General features: G+C 39.2%; 1 protein-coding gene across 9 annotated transcripts in view; it reads left to right on the forward strand.

The window, feature by feature from the left end:
* The window catches only part of ST18 (ST18 C2H2C-type zinc finger transcription factor), a 192,254-nt gene that overhangs the window by 86,312 nt on the left and 83,698 nt on the right, over window positions 1–22,244 (forward strand). For 4 of the 9 annotated variants that reach the window (XM_081874040.1, XM_081874042.1, XM_081874046.1 and 1 more), the window contains one exon: window positions 17,672–17,778. The exons of the other annotated variants lie outside the window; for them this stretch is intronic. In XM_081874040.1, coding sequence (XP_081730166.1) covers window positions 17,672–17,778 — 107 coding nt within the window. The remainder of the gene's footprint in view (window positions 1–17,671; window positions 17,779–22,244) is intronic. 9 annotated transcript variants of the gene reach the window in all.

Consider the following 22,244-nt stretch of genomic DNA (forward strand, 5'->3'; position numbering starts at 1 on the left):
CTTTTTGTTGTCCTCCTCCTCATTTTATTTCATTGTCTCCTCATGTGAGAACGTGTGGAGCCTGTGCATTATTCAAGAGCTGTAGTCTGTTCTGAGCATTTCCTGCAATGTCCAAAGTTCAAGAGCAGGGGAAGAAGCATACCTACCTGCTCCTACCTGTGTTACAGATTCTAGAAGGTGGTGATGAGAGACATTTGTTCTCTCCCCTAGGCAGTGCTTTTTTTCTTAAAAAAATATGTTTAGGGGTACTATCATTCCATATGAGACTCAGGAAACACTGTGACAGGAAATGAGGCTGCCATCAGGGGTAGCAACAGAACTGATGATTCACCGTGCTAGAGAATAAGCTATTATTTTTATTATTTTTTTAATTAGTTTCTTCTCTTGTTAGATTCACAAAATGTTTAGGGGTATGCGTATGCCTGCGTCCCCCCAGAAAAAGCACTACCCCTAGGAGTTAATCTTGTTAAGCTCCTCTCTGCCCAGTATTGCCACCCCTGCTTTTTGATATGCACATAAAATCAGTGAGAGACATTGCTGAGTAATTTACAAAGCAGTGTCATTAGAACACGTGTGACACCCAGCTCCATTTCTTCTTTTCATCTGAACCAGGTGTGGCAGTAGCTCCCCTGAATCAATGTCTGCAAATGGTGATGTATTGCATAAAGGTGAACAAAGTGATGCTGTATCCAAACAAAAGAGGGATTATGAGAGGAAGAATCAAACATATTCCCTTCAGGGGAATTGCCTATTCTGGGTGGGGTCACACTCGCTTTTAGGTGTCAGGACAGGTGAACAGTTTTTGAGTACTTTTGGATGCAGCTCTGCTCCAGGATGCCCAGGTAATGCTTTTACAACAGGAAATATTGTGGCATCTTAAAGACAAACAAATGTGCTGCAGCATAAGATTTAATGGACCAGAGTCTACTTTATCAGATGTACAAAAGTTTATCTCAAAACAAATTTGTTATTAAGATGCCACAAGTCTTTTTGCTGAGTTTTCTGGAACTAGGTAGTGCTTGTTGCCTGAAGTGCTTTTTATAGGCTTCATCTCATTCACCAACTGCACCCACAGCTACAACACAATGACCATGCTACTGGCACTCATACTGTAATGGCATCCAGATTTGGCTACTGTAGAGTAATACATGTAGGGTTGTCCTTGAAGATGGTCCACACATTTAAGCTGGTTCATGATGGGGGTGGAATTGAAAGCTGCCAATGGTCTATGTTATCTATATGTTATGCTATTAATATTCTGCTTTTCAGGCATGATCCCCCCCACAAAGTTTCTTATAATTGATATTGCACATAAAAGTATAATGTATATTTGGGGTGTGGTCAGCCACTGATGTCATAAACCAGATTCTCCAAAACCTTCCCTTCAGAGGGAGTGGACTGAAGGTGGATGGCTGTTAGCAATGAATGGGCAGTTGGAATGCCTGGGAGTTGATGGTAGTGCAGGGATCTGCCAGGGCCACATCCTCTGAAAGCATCCTAGATTCCAGAGTAGCACAGGTCTTAATCCTGACACCGTCCAACCAAACCATTTGTCTAATTAGGAACCGTTTTTTAAAAGAAAGTCTAGCCTTTATAGAACTGAGATATTTGTTTGTTACTGTGTTATGAATGTTGTGTTTTTATACTGTAAACCACACTGTTATCCTTGGAAGAAGAGCAGTATAAAAATTTAATAAAACAAGCAAGCAAGCAAACAAACAAACAAACAAACAAAACCACAGACAGGTTTAGTATGTAAGAGAATCAATGATAGTAGCAAAAAACAAAACATTGTTCAGAGATGGAATTTCCTGATTCCTTTTGAAGCTGTTTATTTTCTCTGGGCCAAAGTGATAGATGCCCAGAGAAAACTATGGAGAAATCAAGGATTTCATGTACCTGGGATAAGGGGACAGATTGCCTCCTCTGCCTTTGTGCTCTTTCTAAGTCAGGTGTTATTTTTGTGGGAAATAAATGTTTTCTCTTTTTTAGTATTTAAAACTTTTTAATAGTGCTGATGACAACATAGTCAATTATCCCCTTATTGTAGTGTTGTGTATTGGGTAGTGGGGTGGATGCGTGTGTCTTTGTGCAAGAGAGAGACATACAACAACAGTGTAATACAGATTACTGTTAATGTAGGAGGTTAGAGGTGGGCCTAAAATTCCCCATATGGACCAGCTGCTTATTGCATCTTAGGTCACCCAGTCCTATATGCCCCCTTCGCCCTTTTTCAAGCACAAATCAAGCACAGTTACATGCAGATGCCTTCTACTATTGTGAGACATGTGCAGAGGAGTTGTCTTTTTAAAAATTTGCATAATTAGCAAACATTTTGCATAACACGAAGATTAAGCTACCTGGATTTGGCGAACTGGGATATGCCCATCCTACATATGAGGGCCACCAGGGGTTACTGAGCATGTGAAGAGGGCACAGGATGTAGCAACAGACCCCACCCTTGACCTCCATATATCCATCAACTCTTGTCAACAAACATACCCAAGTTCTTTCTTTGTACAGAAGGGCCAGTGAAGGCCTGGGTGGCAGAGGTAGGACCCACCCCAATAGTGCTAAGCTTTCCATGCCAACCTTTGCCAACCTGGCACCCTCCAGATATTTTGGACTGCAGCTCCCATCAGCCCCAGACAGCAGGTTGGCAAAGGCTGCCTCGTGCATTCAGTAACCCCAGACTCCTGATGCCCGCATAAAGACACGTCTGCCATAAAGCCTTTTCAAACTATTTTTACATGGCATTTTACATGGCATTTTACATTACCTTCTACCATGCAGATATAATCACCTCTTCATGTGCCAGTGGATGCTGCAGTACTTAAAAAAAAAAATACAGGCAGGAGATTCTCAAAAGCTGTAAAGGTATTGGATTTTGCAACATCTAAGGCAGTAGTAAAAGTAAAAAATAAAAATGCAGGGGCAGAGTCATTTGACTGTTAATTTTTTTTTTTTTTTTTTTTGCCCCACTCCTTTGTCACTGCGCATGCACATTGTATGGGTTCTCTATAAAAAATAAAAAAAGGGTTGTGGTACTTTTTCCTTTGTAAAATCATTGCACAACAAACATCCCCAATATACAAACAAGGCTTGAGCTCCTGTGTTTGTCCACAGCTAGAGCTACAGATGAACACAGTGTAGTTGTGTGATGACAGGAACAGCTGACTCATTAGTAGAGAGCAGTGAAAGGTAATTAACCCTGGGAAAAGTACAGCTGCCATGCGAGCTGTTCCTTTCTGTAGGATCTGATTAGAAATTAGTGTTAAACCACTGATTCTTTTAAAAAATGTCATTGATAATTCACTTTCACTTTCAGGTGTGGCCCCCCGAAAAAGGGCCTGGAATGGTACTTGCGGTGTCGTCAGGCTGCTGTTTTTAAAAAGGTCATTAATCTAAAAAAAAAAAAAGGCTGTTTGAGAAAACACCACACACCTGTTTGGCTCCCAGCGGAGTTTTCTAATTATGATCACTGAATGTTTTGAGGACACACTTAAAATCTGTGGACAATGTGAAGAACGCTTGAAACGATAGATAGACAAACACATATTAAGTCAGGGAATTGTTCTTTCAAAAGAAGGAATTGGTGTACTTTTATGTTGATCATGTAGATTCTTTTTAGCATCTGATGGAAATCATTTTTTTACTTGTCAGCATCTTATCTTTATAAACAGCCCAATATTGGGGACTGTTTATACAGATGTTGCATCGTTAAAAGAAGAGTAAGCGAAAACAGGTTGCAGCAGAACTAAATTTGACATAGTATATATAAAACCTTATTTGCCTTATTCTTACTTCATCACATGCTTTAACAGTATTTGGGATAACTAGTACCTGTTTTCTTGTGTGTGTTAATTGGGGGTGTGTGATTGTTTTCAACTATGTAACTGTGTTTCTAGCCAGTGATATTTGCAGATACATAATCTGTAACCCTCACTCTACAGTCAATGGTGCAGCTTTAGAAATTGTTGGCTGCAGGGTTTTTGGGTCAATAAGAAAGATGCAGTTTTCAAAACACATTTTTGAACACCATTATGGGGCCTGAGATGCAAGATGGAATCAACACAATTTAACCAGTTTAACATGGTAACTGGTATAGTGACAAGTTGCATATGGTTACTCATTGTTTTGTTTTGTTGTTTTTTATGCCTTGAATGGCAGGTCTTGGGCAAGTAGTGAGAGCAGGATTCATATCTTCCCAGAAAACATATAAAATCAGAGTTAAGTCTGATTGTGCAAGGCTGTAATCTCACCGTGAACCTGTGACATGTCAAATTATTCAGGAGCCCAGTCATGTTGCTTGAACTGGGCCCTCAGAGCTTGAGGAAACTCTCCTAGACTAAGTGTCTTATATCTTCCAATTATAATGTCAAACACATGCATATCTTATGCATGGTCATCAAAGATTGTCCATAAGCACAATGCAGTAAATGCTGGGAAGGCCTGCCTCTAACTGTTAGGGCAGTTACAAATCTTTTAGAGGTGGCAGACTGCATTTCACATGGCACTGTTGAATTTAATGAACATATGTGATTTGCATGCTCAAAGATGGCACACTCCTTTCTTTTGTGTGACTCAATCCCCTCCCCACCCCACTCCTTTGGGGTATGTCTGTCATGTCTATTGAAGTAAGAAACCTTTGTTCACAAAGAAGAACGGGACTGTAGCTGAAGCCTGAAAGGAATAGCTTTTTCTTGTTGTTGATGCTGAAGATGAGGGGGATTTTAAGGTATCTCCAGTGCACAAGGCGCTTTACAATTATTTTACTATTATTATTTTGAAACATTTGTCTTGTAAGATCAAAAGTTAGGAGACAGCAGTAAAATAACTAAAATAATTAGAAGACAAAAGGCTAAGAATTCTTAAGTATCCCAGTGATGCAATGGGTAGAAAAGGGGGTTCCCCCTCCCTTTCCATTATTTTTTACACTGATAAACCAAGCTTCAAATCCCTTCGTGTATATGCAGTTCAATAACCTCAGGCATTTCAATGTTCTTATCCTGGCCTACCTCAGATGTTTATGAATCCATGAGAAAATGTCTTTAAAACTTTTGCACACTGATAAGTGATATAGAACCACAATACCTTGGGATTTCTATAAAATAGCACATGCTTTGCTTCCAAAGCAGCGTTCTCTTCCATCCTAAAGAGCAGGAATATACACACACCATATGCACGAGCATGATCACAGGAGAGGAAAATGGTATATTCCTACAAATAAAGTTCCCAGAGATATCCCCTCTCTTTGCTGTGGAAGTGTTATAGCTCATAGGGGCATTGCAGCAGAGTCCTAGGACTCATCAACACAGCTGCAAATAAAACGTTTTAAATGTGTTGTAAAGTGCAATATAAAATGTGACACTAGGTGGTGACAGTGAGCTATGCAAAGTTCAACGTATTTTTCAAAACATTTTTTAAAAAAGCATTTTCACAGCATTTTTTATATGTGTGTAGATTCCACCCTAGTTACTGCTATGAGTAAGCCTGTGGTAGGGCAAGTCCCTACCACTTTCTCGTGGCTGTAGCTGAGCAGGTTCCTGTATTAAAGGGAAAATCTTCCTCCCATCCTTATTTAGGGTTTCTGTTGCAGTGTTGCCACTATTGAATAAGTTAGAAGTAGAGCCTGGTTGGTTGCCCTTTTCACTCTGTGGTAACGAACTGCTGTGCAAGGGCTTCCTTCACATCATCTTCTTCCTACAGTGCAGAGAGCCAAGGCCGATCAGCACCATTCCTCACACACTCAGTTCATTGTAGCTGGATATGACAAGGGCCTTCTCATTTCACTTGCCCTGACACAGGCCATCAAAGTGATGGGTGCTTGGATGACAAAAGTATATAAAGGCACACTTTTGTAGATATAGTAAACGTAGAATTCCTTTTAGGCCAATTAGTTCCTGGTGGGGAATGGTGAACATGACATTGACTCTGGAGTGTTTCTGTTGATTCCGTTTCCTCATTCTGTTTTTTGAGTGCTACTTCATCACTGTTTATTATTGCAGCTCACCAAGCATAGATATTCACAGCTTTTCTTCATTTAAATCATGCTTGCCCCAGGAAAACGTGGTGGGTTGTGCCACATAGCTATCATACTGGTCATTCCCAAGCATCTTCTAAAGCTTCTGAGTTATTTCATGATACTGTTCACATTAACACCATACAATTAAAGTGCCATGATCCCACAAAGAATTCTGGGTAGTTGTAGTTTGCTATGGCTGATGATGATTGTTAGAAGGCCACTATTCCCCTCACAGAACTATAATTGCCAGAGTTCCCTGTGAAAAAGGATTGATTGGTTAAACTTCGCTAGAAATTGTAGCTTGGGATTGGGGATCTCCTACCAACTTTCAGCTCCCAGAATTCTTTGGGGAAGCCATGACCCTTATGGTCCCTTCCAACTCTACAATTCTATGACTTTTAAAAGTGGTATCTTAGTGCTTTAACTGTATGGTGTGAATGTAGCCTAATGTTGTAACCCTCACTATGTCGATTCAGAAGTAATTCCCACTGCATTCAATGGGCCTTGCTCTTGGACTGCAATCTAAGCCCAGTGCCTTTTTGAAATAAGTATGCATTTTTCTCTTCTTTGCAAATTTGGGTTTTTAATTTTGACAAAACTATTTGGTAAGTGTTAGCACATTTTTACTCTGAAGAACACTTGGATAAAAAATGTGTGTTATGAAAGAAATTGTTCTGAAATCACAGGGCTGTTTGCGTACATTTGTATTCAAAATATTGCATATTATTCTAACCCAGGTCTTGAAGTTAAGCGATTACTTCAGCAACACACAGTTGCCATAGTTACCCTAGGAGAACAGAGAATAAGGACTCAGCTATACAGCTGCAAATAAAACATTTTAAATGTGTTGTAAAGTGCAGTATACAAATGTGACACTAGATGATGACAGTGAGCTATGTAAAATTCAATGTATTTTACAAAACATTTTTTTTAAAAGCATTTTCACAGTGTTTTTAAAATGTGTGTAGATTCCACCTAACTTTTCTTTCTTTGACAACACAGCTTGAAATTAGAAAAAGAGGTGAACAAGCATCAGAAGGTTATTATTTGGGTTTTCATACTAATAGACTCTGGAATGAAAACAGAAGTATTGATAGTTTAGCATTTCTATAGCTGACATACAAACCTGGTTCTCCAAAAATACCGAATTGTGTTTCAGCTGTTCATGATCACCCATTCCAAGCAAGGGCGGGAGACTCTTTGGAGTTGTAAAATTTCCTACTTTTATCATAATTGATTATAAAGTTCTGAAGTATCTGTTAAAAAACCCCAGCATCCTAAAGAGGGAAAATACCCAAAACCAGTGGTGGCTGGTGCCTATTGGGACTGGTAGGGCATAAAGCAGAGAGACTGAAGGTAGGTGGAGCCAGAGTCAATGAGAGGTGGAGCCAGCTAATCCTTGTTTTGTCCCCATCCTCCTCCCTGTTGAGTTCTACAAGGGCAACATGGACACCAAGGAGGAGGAGGAGGAAGCTGACAATCAATGCCATCACTTTGATTGGTTATAAGTAAGGAGGTAGGCAAACACTGGCTGCCCAAGGGCAGACTGAGCAAAGTGGGGCAGTGCCCCATTTGTCCTAATGGACCAACCAACAGTGAACTAAAGCTCTCCAAGGTCCACCTTTATTGTTCATTAATGTATACTACCTCTTTAAAGGCCCAATAGGAGGGAAATGGAATTTATTTTAGTGAAGATGCATTCCAGCTTCAGGATAATCTGTGTGTGTGGTTTAGCACTGAGTTACACTCTCCACAAAGTGCTAATGGAGGTCAATGTAGCTTCCTTTTACTGTTTATAACCAAAAGAGTTTTTGCATAGTTGACTGCCGAGGACCAAAATGATGTACTTCCGTGTATTTCACCTTCAGCTTGAAAGCTGCAGTGATTAACAGGACTTTTATAAAGTTTCTGTGTAGTTACAAGGACAGCTTCAATCTTCTGTCATTTTTTTGCATTACCTATGATTATGCTTTTACCACCAAAATGCATTTATTTTAAAGGTAACAATACAGACTCGGAGAAGAGCTTATGTTTCATCTATATTTATCAGCACTCACTGTACATTTGTGTCTTCATTACCAGGAAATATTAAGGGACATTGTGCCATCTATTCCTGTTTACAGTTTATTATGCAGAGATAGGAAACACTTAGCATGTAAAATGAATGTAGAAATTATTCCTGGATAGAAACACGGACATTTCCCACTCGTTGGCTCTTTCTCCTCCATCACCGGATCAGAGTGTAATTGTCAGTAATCAGGCCTGCTTGCTGCTGATAAAACCACTCTGAATGCTAGCAGCCTTCTTTGTGTGATGACTCAATTATTCCAGAAGTGCCTCATCAAATCTGCCCCATCAGCTGGGCTAATAAATAAGGAGAAGAAACTGGCCCCCCAAAGCAAATTATAAATCCATTTGCATTAACCATTTCGCTGGTCCATGATCTAGGCAGAAATAAGCATGGCAGATTGTGTTAAGCTTATTTGAATATGTTTATAATGTTTACAGCAGGCACCCCCTCCTTTTTTTTCTTTTTTCTTTTTTTTGACACAAGGTGTTGGAACTATCAGCCATGAATAGCATCTAAATGCAGTTATGTTAATTAATGTGAGGCCTCAGGCATCTTTGTGAGATAGTTTGTTGCTTGAATCAGGTGAAAGTTAAACCTTTCTGCAAGGCAAAATATGATCTTGCACAAGGTAGTAGAAACTGCTGCAGTGTATTTAAAATAAAATAAAAAGAACGCAAAGGAGCTTGCTTTTTACAGGTGTTGTGAGGACAAGCACAGAGGTGAAAAGGTTTTCTCACTGAGGCAAAGGGAATCTGTTCTCATTGTGTTGCAGCGGTAACTAAAACAAAGTTAAGCCAGGTGTCAGGAAACACAGGGAGCAATTGTACTCTGAATTCAGTGTGACAGCCACCATTTAAAAGTAATGGTTAAAGAGTTCACTGCCTTTGGGATCCACAGGCAGAAATCTTGTCCCCAGATCATGATGGGAACCTGGGCTGACTCAAGACATTACACTAGAACATGGGTAGGCAAACTAAGGCCCGGGGCCCCGATCTGGCCCAATCGCCTTCTAAATTCGGCCCGCAGACTGTCCAGGAATCAGCGTGTTTTTACATGAGTAGAATGTGTCCTTTTATTTAAAATGCATCTCTGGGTTATTTGTGGGGCATAGGAATTATTTCATTATTATTTCTTCAAAATATAGTCCAGCCCCCCCCCCCCAAGGTCTGAGAGACCGTGGACTGGCCCCCTGCTGAAAAAGTTTGCTGACTCCTGCACTAGATGATGAAAGAAGAAGATAGTACTGCCCCTCCTCCTATTTCACGTACAGGAAACTGACTCTACATGTGAAGTTTACTTTGAGACTAGCAAAAGGCTGGCATCCTCCACTGCATCTGAGGCCAACTGGCTAGTTTTAGGGTGATGGAGAAAGGGTGGCATGGTATTCATAGGTCTGATCCTGAAACAGAGGGGAGTGGTCATGGGAAGCTGCCACTGTTGTCCCTTCAATATGTGCCTGGCGTTATTGTCTCCCTTTGATGGCTGGCCTGGCACACAAGGTCTCCCATGGTTTGTGCTAGACCTAAATCTCCTATTTTATGAGGACCCCTACATAACAATGATAGGCTACCGCCCACTTGACATAGGCTTTAGTAAGATGCAAGGAAGCCTAGCGTAGTCAAGTGACCTCTCCAAGCCACACCAGGCATCCTTCCACTTTTCTGAGACCTCTGCACATGGGAGAAATGGGTTGTAGAATCCAACTCAAATGCTGCAAAATCCACCCCAAAATGTTGGGCAAGATGGAATAGATTCAGTTCATTCTATGCACCACTGACACTTTTTGGAAGTTCATAAATATTTGTATGTTAGATTTGGGACTTTAAAATGCTTGCCCATAGCAAGTGAAATCATATGCTTATTTTTTAAAATATCTATATCTATATATTTATCTATCTGTACTACTAACAAATTCAGGAGAATAAGTATAATATGTCCGTTGTCTCTTTCTTACCATATACACATTTCCAGTTAAGCTACATTTTTCTGAGTATTTACACTTTTGTACTTTTTTTACGTTTTATCTTATGCAAAGTCAAAAAGTTGGAATAAAATGTAAAGTTAGCACAAATAATGGTTCGGATTTCTGAACCAGTGTCTGATTGGAACCAATCACAACAGCAGCCTATGGGGCACAAACTCAGTTTTTTAGATGGCATGGAAGGAACTGTCACATATAGGAAGGAACATGCATTGTGGGAATAAGCTCACATAACTCAAAAAATGGTTCAGTGTTGGTTAATGGTTTCACATTATACATGGGTGTTCCAGAAAGTGGAAGAGAAATACCTCATATAAAATGGTTTTATTTTCCCCAAACAGAATTATTCCTTTATTTGCCCTTCATCCTAAGGCCACAGGGCAGGATACAACATTAAAGTGCATGAAATTTTTGAATTGCCATGTCTATTGTGATGGTGAAAAAAGGGTCAAACTTCCTTTTCAGAGCCATTACTCGGGTTGTTGTTGTTGTTTAGTCATTCAGTTGTGTCCAACTCTTTGTGACCCCATGGACCAGAGCACGCCAGGCACTCCTGTCTTCCACTGGTCAAACTCATGCTGGTAGCTTTGATAACACTATCCAACTATCTCGTCCTCTGTCGTCCCCATCTCCTTGTGCCCTCAATCTTTCCCAACATCAGGGTCTTTTCCAGGGAGTCTTCTCTTCTCATGAGGTGGCCAAAGTATTACTCGGGTAGCAGATTGCTAATTTTAAGCTACAACTTTGCAGGTAGCAATAGCAGAAGAAATGGATATTTGAATCTAAAAGCAACCAGCATGTGTGCAGATAACAACTCAAGCCACAGCTGATCCACAAGACCCTCCTAATGCATGGCTTCTTTGATGGGCACATAGAAAACTTTCAGCGCATGTCAGAGTTGCACTGCTCCCCTATCTCACACCTTTATTTAGATCATTGCTGAACCCATAATGAAATGTGTCGCTTTTTATTTTCTTTTAAGGATTTTTATAGATATATAGGCAACCCCTCCCCACCAAAACCCCAACAAAATGCAGAATTTAAAGCATACATGCTATATGCCATGCCCCACCCCATAACATGTAAGTGGTAAAGGTTAACTAATATTAACATCTTTCAACTTCCCTCAACAGTATTGCCATCTAAACACCTAAATGTGTGGACTTTTTGAATGCAACTTACTGTGCATTTGGTTAACATGTAGTCATAGGGCAAATCATGCTGGCAGCTATGTTGACACACATTGAAAATTTGCAGTACACATCGGCCCCACTGACTTTATTAGCACAATATTGAAAAGAAGAAGGTGTCCCGTCTAAAGAAGATTGGCAAAACTAATGGAATACGCTGAAATGGCAAAATTGATGGTGAAATTAAGAGGAAGAGATGATAATGAATTTAAGGAAGAATGGAAGATGTTTATTGCATATATACAGAAGCAATGTACACAGGTTAATATATTAGCAGGGTTTTAAGATTACTTGTAATTTTATTATGAATGGATAATAGGGGATTTAAATACGTGCAGTATCTTGATAAAGAATCAATGAAGGGATTAGAAGGAAGTCAATTTGTGTTGTTTTTTTGCATTGTTGTTGTTTTTTTATTTTTGGAAAAATCAATAAAATGTTATTTAAAAAGAAAAAATTTGCAGTACACACCAGCAGAGCCCAGCTCTGGATTCTGCTAGTTTGCATCATCAGCTCATATGGGGGATCATGTGAATTGGCCCTATTCTGTGAACCACCCTGAGACCTCTGGTATAGGGCAGTATATAAATTAAATAAATAATAATGATGTGTCTTCTGCTGGTGTTGAGGATAGGGAAAGGATTGAATTGTGAAGAATCTTTGGTATTATTTTAGACAGGGACCCTTCCCTTGTTATGTTTGAAAGCAATCAGCACACTCATGGCACTTGCTCACATTCCCAAACTGAAAGCTGAATTTATGGTAGACACAAAACTTTTGGAGAGGTGATGTGCTTAGGGCCAGCTTCTCAAGTATCACACCTCCCCCCCCCCCCCCGCCCTTAAGATAGATGTGTTCACTGCAATCCTGGCTTTACATCAGGGTGTAAGGATGAAGGATGAATTCCCTTCCTTCTGCACAACCTCCTACAATGGTCCAGAAGCAAAAGTAGACAGAGAAACAAATGTTAGTGCTACCTTTGCACAATAGGCTTGATTGCAGACATCATCAAATATCCTGTGTATCACGGCAAGCAAGAATGATCAGACACATTTTAACCTGGCAAATACACTTGAGGAGGGTGCAAAGTTGGCCTGTTGGGTTTGAGCAGCTTAAATTAGAGACTTGCAACAAGGTAGCAGGACAGAGAAAAATATAATGCAAAAGTGTAGTCAGTTGCCACAGCTCTCTGGAATATATTATCCAAATGGGAAGCTATGGTCGCTGAAAAAGAGCTTGGCTTGGGATACCTCTCCCATACCTATTTATTCACTTGGGATAAGGCAAATTTAAGCTGGTTGGTTTGGGAGTGCCTGATTTCAGAGCAGTTAAAGGAGTGAGCCCTCTCAGCATGCAAAACAATCTAACTGCCACAGGCATTTGTCTCATAGAAACTTTGGACTCTGAGGCCTATACCAGGTATGAAGAGCCTTTTGTCTTTTGAGGACCACCTTCCCTCCAGGATAATGCACCCTGGCTGTGGGTAGGGTTGAAGCCAGTAGTGGATAAAAGTGTGGGGGTTACCCACTTTTCTCTCTTTTCTGTGAACCTCTTTTGCCTCCCCACACCTTCCTTTACACACAACAGGCTGCAGGAAGTGGGACAGATGTATATTGGTTTTCCTGAGGTTTAAAGTGATACCTTGCAGAGAGCTTTTGAAACGGCCATTGTTCATGGGTTACCAACCCCTGGCCTATACTCTCAGGCCTATAACAGGTCCATAGGCCTAATCCCCTAACCTAAGGATGAAAGTGGATGGGGAAGAAACACTGTTCTACTTGCAAGAGACTGTTTTGCTGTGGCACTCCTGCTGCCAGCAGTGCTTCCCTCCCTTTTTTAAAACAAAGGTGCCAGTGGTCACCACAAAATTGTTACAGTAAGTGTCACGCTTTACCCCCAGAAAAAAGCACTGCATATGTTCATTCGAACATGTCCTGGTGAGAGCCTCAAGCGTGCAACTGTATCAAGCAATACGGCAATATTTGTAAAACTATCTTCACAATCATGAAATATGGCAAGGGAGCATCCAAAAACATATTCATTTATTCCAGCTCAGATGTTCACATGCTCAATAGGAGACTGGCCAGTTTGCTTGTTTCACTGTACCATAAGCATGACCATGCATAAGCTGCAAGATGGGTGGGACAGAACTGCTGTGCTAGCTTCCTGGTAGGCAGGTCACTGTTGCCTATTGGGAAGGAAGGGGTGATGTGGTGCAAGCACAACAGCAGGAATGCTGGCTTGTCTCCATCTGCTGCTTCTGTGACCATGAATATAAAACTCACAATAATCTTCCTAGGTCTATTTAATGATGAAAAGACTGGAGGGCCAATCTGTTTGAAGGCTGATTGAAGGTGCTGTGACATTGACTCATTGGTTAATGGAGAAAAGCCCAGTGCAGTATGAAGGCCTTAATGTGTTTGGGGGGAAGGTCCACAGTGCAATAGCAGAGCACCCTATTAGTGCCTGGAAACTTCAGGGAGGGCTGGGGAAAACATCTGCCTGTAATCCCAGAGAACCACTGCTTGACATTATTCAGACAATATTAAACTAAGGTGGACAAGGCATCTGACTTGGTACAACACGTCTTCCTTCATTTCAAAACAATTGTCATCTTTTGAGGCTCACACACGCATAGCCTTAATATGTGAAGGATGTGAAAATAGCTAACAAATACATCAAATATCATTTCAAAAGCTAATCTTCCATCAAAGAGGTGGTTTTTCTTTTATCCGTAAGACTTGCGGACTGCACTGGTCCATCATCAAGAGCAAAATACTGGAGTCTCTTTGAAATGACTGAGGCCTTCAATCAAGATGAAACCCAGCTCATCATGTTGTCTAATGTCAAGGGGTTAGGAAATCCCTACAGCTTCGTGATATTTTCCAGAGCCGTTTTTGCAGCATCGCTGCCTCAGTCAGAAATCTATTGCACTTTGTAGTCAGTCTGCAAAGTTCCACCCGCCCCTGCCCTCTGTGCACTTTCCTAAGTGGATCTCAGCTGTGCTGTCTTAACTCTCGGTCCCTTAGGAAGCAAGAGACAGCAGATGGGGTTAGGGCAGAGGACTGACGCTTCTGACAGTAAACGGCCCGGTTGTTGAGTTGAAGCTGTGAGCGTCAGGAAGCGCCTTGCCCCCTGAGAGCCAACCACTGAAGAAAGTTGAAAATGAGCCTTTTGAGAAATGCTATTTAAAAGTAGTAAAATTTACAATTGTGCAGATGATGTGCTGCTGTGTGGTTATTCGGATGCTAATGAGTTTGACATTGGGGAACTCCAAGGGTTTACAGCTACTCCCTTATGTGATTTAGTGCTTTATTGGCAATCTTTGAGAAAATAAGTGGAAAATGTATTGCTAATAAATATATAACCTGATGGAGCATTAGAGAGGGAGAAAATGCTGCTAAATTTAAAGATATAGAAAGGGCTTCATTCAGGGATCCTTTGTTTTAGGATAATGTGTTGCAAACAAAAGGACAGAGGCAGGTGCAAAGTGGCTCTTGTACAGAACAAGATTAGTAAATTAAAATCTTATCAGGGCACACAACCTATTTTTTTGAGTAGCATGTCTATTATAAGATTAACATCCTTTTAGTTAGTTGGATCATTTCCCTCCTCTTAGCTGTAATGTTCACTCAGTGCTGTGTGTACTTGCTAAACTTTTCTTTGTTTGACATGTTAGAAATTAGAAGCCTAGGAGCAGTGAGAACCATGCCAAAATTGTGTCTTTGTGTGTGTGTGTGTGTGTGTGTGTGTGTGTGTGTGTCTATGTGTAATATCTCAGAAAAGTAGAATTTTTTATTTTAGTGGCTGAAATATAATTTATAAATATGATTGTATCAAACTTGTCAAACTACAAAAAAAGTAAACTCATACCATGATAAATTTGTGCATAAATGTTAAAGTGAAGATCTTTACTGTGAACTGCACTGGCTGCAATGGACTTACCCAAGTCCACTGATTTCAGTAGGTGTACACTGAGTACAATTTGTTGGAAACCACCCTAATTGTTAAGTTCTAGAGTATTATTTCCAGAACACTTCTGAAAATGTTCTAAGCTACCATGTCAAAGGGACAGATAATAGACTATATTCAATCTAGGAAATTGAAAAGAGGTGTTATTGTATTCTGTGGGGGACAGGGCAGAATTGATCTGAAGCAGCCAGGACAAAGACATTTCCATTTCTGAAAACAAGACAAATTGGTCACAGTCCATCAATAACTTTTCTTGCACAGTTGAAATGGTCCTATCATGTCCAGTTGAGCTAATAATAATAATAGTAGTAGTATTTCCAGGACAAGGGAGTGTACCCAAAGTTTAGCATTACTAAATAACATTTTTTCAGCTTTCAATATTAAAAGAACAAATTGACACTAATGTAAACTTTCTCAAAGAACTAGATTCAGAGTAATTTCTGAGCACTCATCTTCTGCTGCTGTCTTCTTATTTAGAGAACAGTAAGCAAACTATTCAATATCAAAAACTCTCAGGTTAGCATTGGTGCTGCAGGTAGATACGCAAATGCAAGTTATTCAATTTGATTCCTTAAGTGTTAATGTAGCTTGTATATCTTGAGGGATTAACATTAACACTTCTGGCTTCTTTAATTTACATGACAACTTTAATGTACCAAGTGAGCTTCACTTTATCTGGTGTACTGCATTGATAAGAACATAAGACAAGCCCTGCTGCATCATACTCAAAATCTACACAGTCCAGCATTCTGTTCTCACAGTGGACAGCCAGGTGCCTAAGGGAAGCCCACAAGGAGGACATGAGCACAAGAGCACTTGTGAATCCCAGCATCTGGTACTCAGAGGCATATTACCCATGATACTGGAGAGAACCATGACTAATAGTCATTGATAACCTTATCCACCATTAATTTATCTAACCCCCTTTTAAAGCCATCTAGCTGGCAGTCTTCCAGTAATGAATCATTATATAAAACTTATGTAAAAGATGGGGGACTGAATGTTGCAAATAGTTAAGCCAGACATTGATTTAATATGATAACCAAAACAATGCCATGAATCAACTTAAAATGTAGTGACATAAATAGTGACTTATGCTAACTTGACTAAAACCTGACCTCATTCCTTGGGGTGAGGCATACTTGCTGGTCCTAGATCTCTAACCAAGAAATCCTTATTTCGCTCCTTAGATGTGCTCCTTCAGCATATTATTCTCTTTTTTAGCGTAAGCATCATCTTCCTTCCTTTCCTCTATAGCTGACTTTGTGTGGAATTTTAGACTGTTAACTCCTTGAGTTTGCCTAACACAATGTTGCTACTCTGTAAAATGCTGCATATATTGATGGTGGTACATTTAATCATCATCATCATTATATCAGTGTGCCCTTTGTAGCATGAGCATTTAATTTCTAGAAAAAGTCACGTTGGGTCTCAAGTCTACATTGACCTATGATTTGGACATTCTTACCTATTAGTTCTGATATGTGCAGACTCCTTGTCATTAATTCAGTGATGAAGGAAATGCACTCTGCGCCTGCTCAGGATATTTCTATTTATTCCTACATCATGCACTTCCTCCTTGTTTAAGCTCTAACACTGAGCCATTGCACAAATGATTAAGCCCTGCTTTGCAGCTGTCGTTGCCTATAAAGACTCATTGGTGCCCCCTTCCTTTCTCAAACAGGTTCTACTCTGCACAGCGATAGAACTGCTAAAGAACTGTTTAAGTTTTAATTCTATGGAGATGGAGCACAGGACAGTAACTTTGGGCTACTTTATAAGTATCCCTTATCCAAGGTTGTTTCATCCAACCATTGCAATATACTGCAAAAAGAAAGAAAGACCAGTATTTATTAAATGAGTCATCACAGAATGTCTTTCAAGTCTAACCCTCTAGCACAGGAGTGGACAACCCATTGCCCTCCAGACGTTGCTTTGCTACAGCTCCCATCATCCTTGGTCCCGGTAGCTGGGACTGATGGGAGTTGAGTCCAGCAGCAGCTGTTCCTCTTCTAGCCTCTCCTCTCCTCTGGCTCTCTGATGCAAAATTAAGTACTCTTTTGTAAAATCTATGCATCTTATTTCCAAATATATAATGTAGGTGTCAGTTAAGTAGCAAGTTTCCTTCTTAGTTTTAAACAGAACAATTTAATTCTCCATAACTTAAATTTATAATGCTCACATCTACCATGTGTGCTCAAATGTTAGCATCAGATCCTCAAAATATAAAACTATTTTAAGAGCAGGATTGAATTTTGTATAGGTGCACTTACAATTCTCTTCAAAGTAATGGAAGTTTACCCACTGAAAAGCACAGGGCAGACTCTTCACATGTACGCTGATAACAGGACAGGAGAGGAGTAGAAATTTAGCACACGTTCCTCCTGCTTGGTCTGTGATTTTGCTCATTCATTTTGCATTCTTTCTTACAGAGAATGAATTTTTGGATTATCTGTTAAGTCAAACAAGACATTTTGGTCCGAGAGACGGATTTGGTCATTTGGAATTTGCACATAATTTTGCTCCGAAGCAAGCAAAGGTGGGAGAATGCATTTAGTGTTTAGTTTTGAGTGGAAAGTATGTGATTTCATTTATTGAGCTGCTGTTCCATTTGGAAATCTCATTATGACTTCCAAACTTTGGCTTCATTTAAACTCTTAACAAAATTTGATAGGTCCATGTAGCATCTTCTCAATACAACAGGCCGACGCTTCTGATGCTGTCTCATTCTCAAATGAGCAAGCAGCAACAATATTTTCAGAGCCGCATGTACTCATCAGAATTGAAAATATATTTTAATATGTACCATTTTCATTATAAGAATTTAAAAATAATAATACAGCACAAAACATGCACCAAATGTTGCATGTTTGCAATGTCACACACGTTTTGCATGTGTTTAACATGTTTAATGTTTGCAGTGCACATCATGTGCTTGACTGCACATAAACATAGTTTGTTATTTATATTTTAAATGGTTTTCTGTCATAGGCTATTCAAAAAACACATTTCATTGTAAAAGGAATCCTTCAGATATTTATTTATTTATTTATTTAAAAATTAAGATTCTGTTTTGGCTTGTGCTGTCCAATCTTTTATGTGGTATAATTTTTTTTTACATATTTGTTCTGAAAATATAAAGCTGGCACCTGCCCCCTCATTTCATAAAGCTGCGACTTTACCCTCTGATGCCTTGGTAAAGCAGACTAATAGAAATCCTTGGCACACATTAGTTACCTAAGGGAATAATAGAACTATTTGCTGTAATCGTTTGGCAAAAGGACATAAACATATGGCTTTGGTTTATATTCAGCACTGCCAGTTGTGCAAAGTTGCATGGATGAGGAACACAACAGCAGTGACAACTCTGAAATCAGAAGTGAGAATCAAAATAAATCATCCTCATTACAAAACCATCCAAGCTTGTCTCTGGTCTAACATTTATTCCGCCGTTATGCATTTTCAAATATTAGACCCCCTTTGAAAAATACTCCTTCAAAAATATACATAGCATTTGGCCATCAGTAATCATGGTGTCCTAGAATGGATTACACGGTATGTAGTCTCAAATTGAATCTGTTTTCAGATTTAGATTTAGTGTTTGGACTTATTTATTTTAGTTTGGGAGGATAGTAACACAGCTGAAGCAGTCAAATTTGCACCATTCATTTTTCGTTTTGGGGAAGCACCAGCAATAGTGTTGAAATGGAAAATACTGTGTTTGAAAAAGAAGTTATCAAAATCCAAAAAGCTACACATCACTGAAAAGATCCTTCAATCCAATTTTTACATTTTATACCTGCTGAAGGGGGGGGGGGAATGAAACATGACTAAAGAATTCATGACGGAGGGGCGGGGAGAGAAGAATACTTAAGATTGTTTCTTGGCAAGTGCTAAAAAGTATGTCATGGACCTTTTTTGAAGCAATAGTCTGCATTGTTCAACAACTTCCTTTGCATTGTAGATAACAATATATGATTTCTACTAAGAGAGTGGGGTGTGTGTTTGAAGTATAATATTTCTCCTACTTTAAATGGATTAAAAGCATTCATATACACTTTTGTTGATTTGGCTTTAGTCTCCTATCCAAACAGTAATATTCATCCTATTTTAAATAGATTTAAAGATTCCACATGCAATTTTGTTGATTTGGCTTCAGTCTTCCCTCTAGGCAACAATTTCCTTTTGATCTACATTGTATAAATTGCAAGTGAATTGACATCTTGTTTGTAACCAAGACATACATATACAAGTGACCATTGTTATTCATAATAACCCAGTAAATTTTATGCCGATTTACAACCTGATCCCTGGCAGCAGAACTTTTCTCCATTTCCAGCACCACATGATCTTGCCCTGGACACATAATAAACATTTAGGACTTAGCTTTTGAACTACCCTCTTTTCAATCTAATGAGTTGTGCTTGGTAGCTACTGCCCAGCTCTACGACTTTCTTTCAAAGTCAAAAAAGGTATTGATCACTCACAGGCTGTAGTATCAAGTGGTGACTTGCAAGCATGAGGTCATTTATTGATTTGCTTCAGCATTTTGAATTCATTGTAATGTTTATATTTCACATATTAGTGATTTGCAGTGCTCCTGAACAGTTTCTATCTGAATACTCCAATCAATTTACAAATACTAATAAATCATCCTTTCAGCGGTACCAGTTTGAGACTTAGTCTCTTCTTTTTAATTTTTTCTCTTCATCTCTTTTTTGCTGAGCTGAATGAGCCATCACATTAACCACTACAGATAAAATGTTTGCATCACCACATGTTAGCTCAAACCCAAACCTTTTCAATGGGGGCATTGGACTGATGGCCAAACTAGATGACACACTAAATATGTAATCATATTTGAATATCATTTTTAATATCTATAAAAAGTGATGGCTCCAGTCCTGATCATGGTCATGGTACAACATAAGAACCAACTTTTTCTCCCATATCATTTCTCCCTTCAGCTGTTATTTGCCATGGAAGGGAAAATTATATGAATACAAATGGTGCTTCAATTGAGCTGATTTTCAGTGGGAAACGGTATGGGAAAGGGTTAATCATTCTGATCTGGATCCTGATCTGGTTTAACACGTTCCACTGATATTTTTTGTGATTATTATTTTTTAAATAAAGGGAGTAAGGTACACAAATACAGTCACACATTTAAATTGCAATATTATAAACACACACATTTATCCGATACGAAGCTCCAATGACATGAATGAAATTTACTTCTGTGTAAGACATTATTAGGATTGCCTTTTAATATTTTATGTAGTTGGCCTTTGAGTTATTGAGTGTTGGCTCATACAACTAGCATCTTCTGGGTGATGGTTTCTGAGGCTGCAACTGGGTACCTGTAGACTCAGGAGTGGGCTGGGATGACATAAGGAACTGAAGACATGAACTATTATCTCCATGTATCTGGCTCCAACACCTTGTGAGGTAGTAGCAACTCTTTTCTTAAGACTGCCATGATCATATAAAACATGGGAGCTGCTCCCAGAGGCATTATGTGAGAAGCACATGCTGAAGGAACTTTGTCCCAAGTGTTGAGTAATCTAGAAGTAAGGCATCAATAGATCTTCATATGTATGCAGACCATTTCTGGATATATTTTGAAAGTGATAGAAGGCCACTTTACTCAGGAAAGCACTTCATTGCTGAGGAAAAGCAGAGGATTTTTTAGTAGCTAGCTTTATACATATAAAATAACCTAACATGTAGTGTGGAGGCTCTTAGTTATACAAGGGCCATACTGCATGTTAAGTAGGAGTTGTGCATTTGGAGCTTCTGATGAAAGTTTAGCTTGCAAGTTTCCCCTTCCGTAGCTTCTTGAAAAATCTATACTGGTGGTGTGGTTTTGGCAAAGGGTTGGACTCCTATGCCTATGTTATGATATTCAATCCAAACTAGGTCAGATGATAGCTGTCTTTATTTTATTTTTAAAATTACACCGGGATCACCCACCAAGAGCTCCAGCACAGCACATACCTTTGTGTTTTGCAATGCAATTGTTTACATGTCTACTCAGAAGTTCCATTGACTTCAGTTGGACATACTACAGAACTGCAGCCTTGATTATGTAGGCTAAAATTAAGACAAGCAGACAGGTCATATTAGGTTCAAGCTATTAGAACTACTGTATAAAGTTCAGTGGTACCAAAATTGTGCCTACCTAGTGATATTGGCTTAAACTGCTGTCGGCAAGGCAGATCCATTTGTATTTCTCTCTCTCTCTGTCTCTGTCTGATACTGTCCATTAAGAAAAGATGAATATTTTTAATGGGAGAGCCACAATGCACACTTTTTTGGGGGGGGGACCTTAACTGTACATAATCTTTTTGCATTTCACTCCAGAATGATATGAAGGCTCTTCCCAGAAACTCAGGGCAAAGCATAATATTTTTATTTTAAGATGTCATAAAACACTACCTGTCATCAGCGAATATAAAAGCTCTTTGAAGGCCTTATTAAAATGAAAATCATTAGTGTCAAATGAACTCTAATGCTCCATTGTGTGAACACATACTTAGAGGAAGTCTTGATTAAATCATAATATATATTTTATGTCTGTTTGCAAAATACGCATCCCAGTAAGTATTCTTAATATGGCAGCCTTTACTTAGAAATTGGGAATAATGTTGTAAACTCTACATAAAAATAATTAACATTCATATTAATATATAAACTCTAGTGCTGTTATATCTCTTAAACCTGAACAATAAAATAAAACAATTTTCCCTGCAGTGGTATTCATCAAATTTTAGGTTTGTTTTTCTAATGAACAGAAAAGCTTCTTGTAATAGGTGGAGACTGTACTGTAAAAGTAAAAACAACATGTATCTGATGAAGTAGCTCTTCTGCAAAAAACAATGCGACAATAAATCTGACTCCTTGTTTTTGATGCAACAGACTAACTTGGCTACTCCTCCAGGAGTAGTGGGGTCTTTAGCATATGCGCTGTCAAAGTGCAAAGATCTGCCCAGCGCTCCATTGTGA

Source organism: Podarcis erhardii (genome assembly GCF_964252035.2).
Source record: "Podarcis erhardii genome assembly, chromosome: 8".
Taxonomy (NCBI): Eukaryota; Metazoa; Chordata; class Lepidosauria; order Squamata; family Lacertidae; genus Podarcis; species Podarcis erhardii.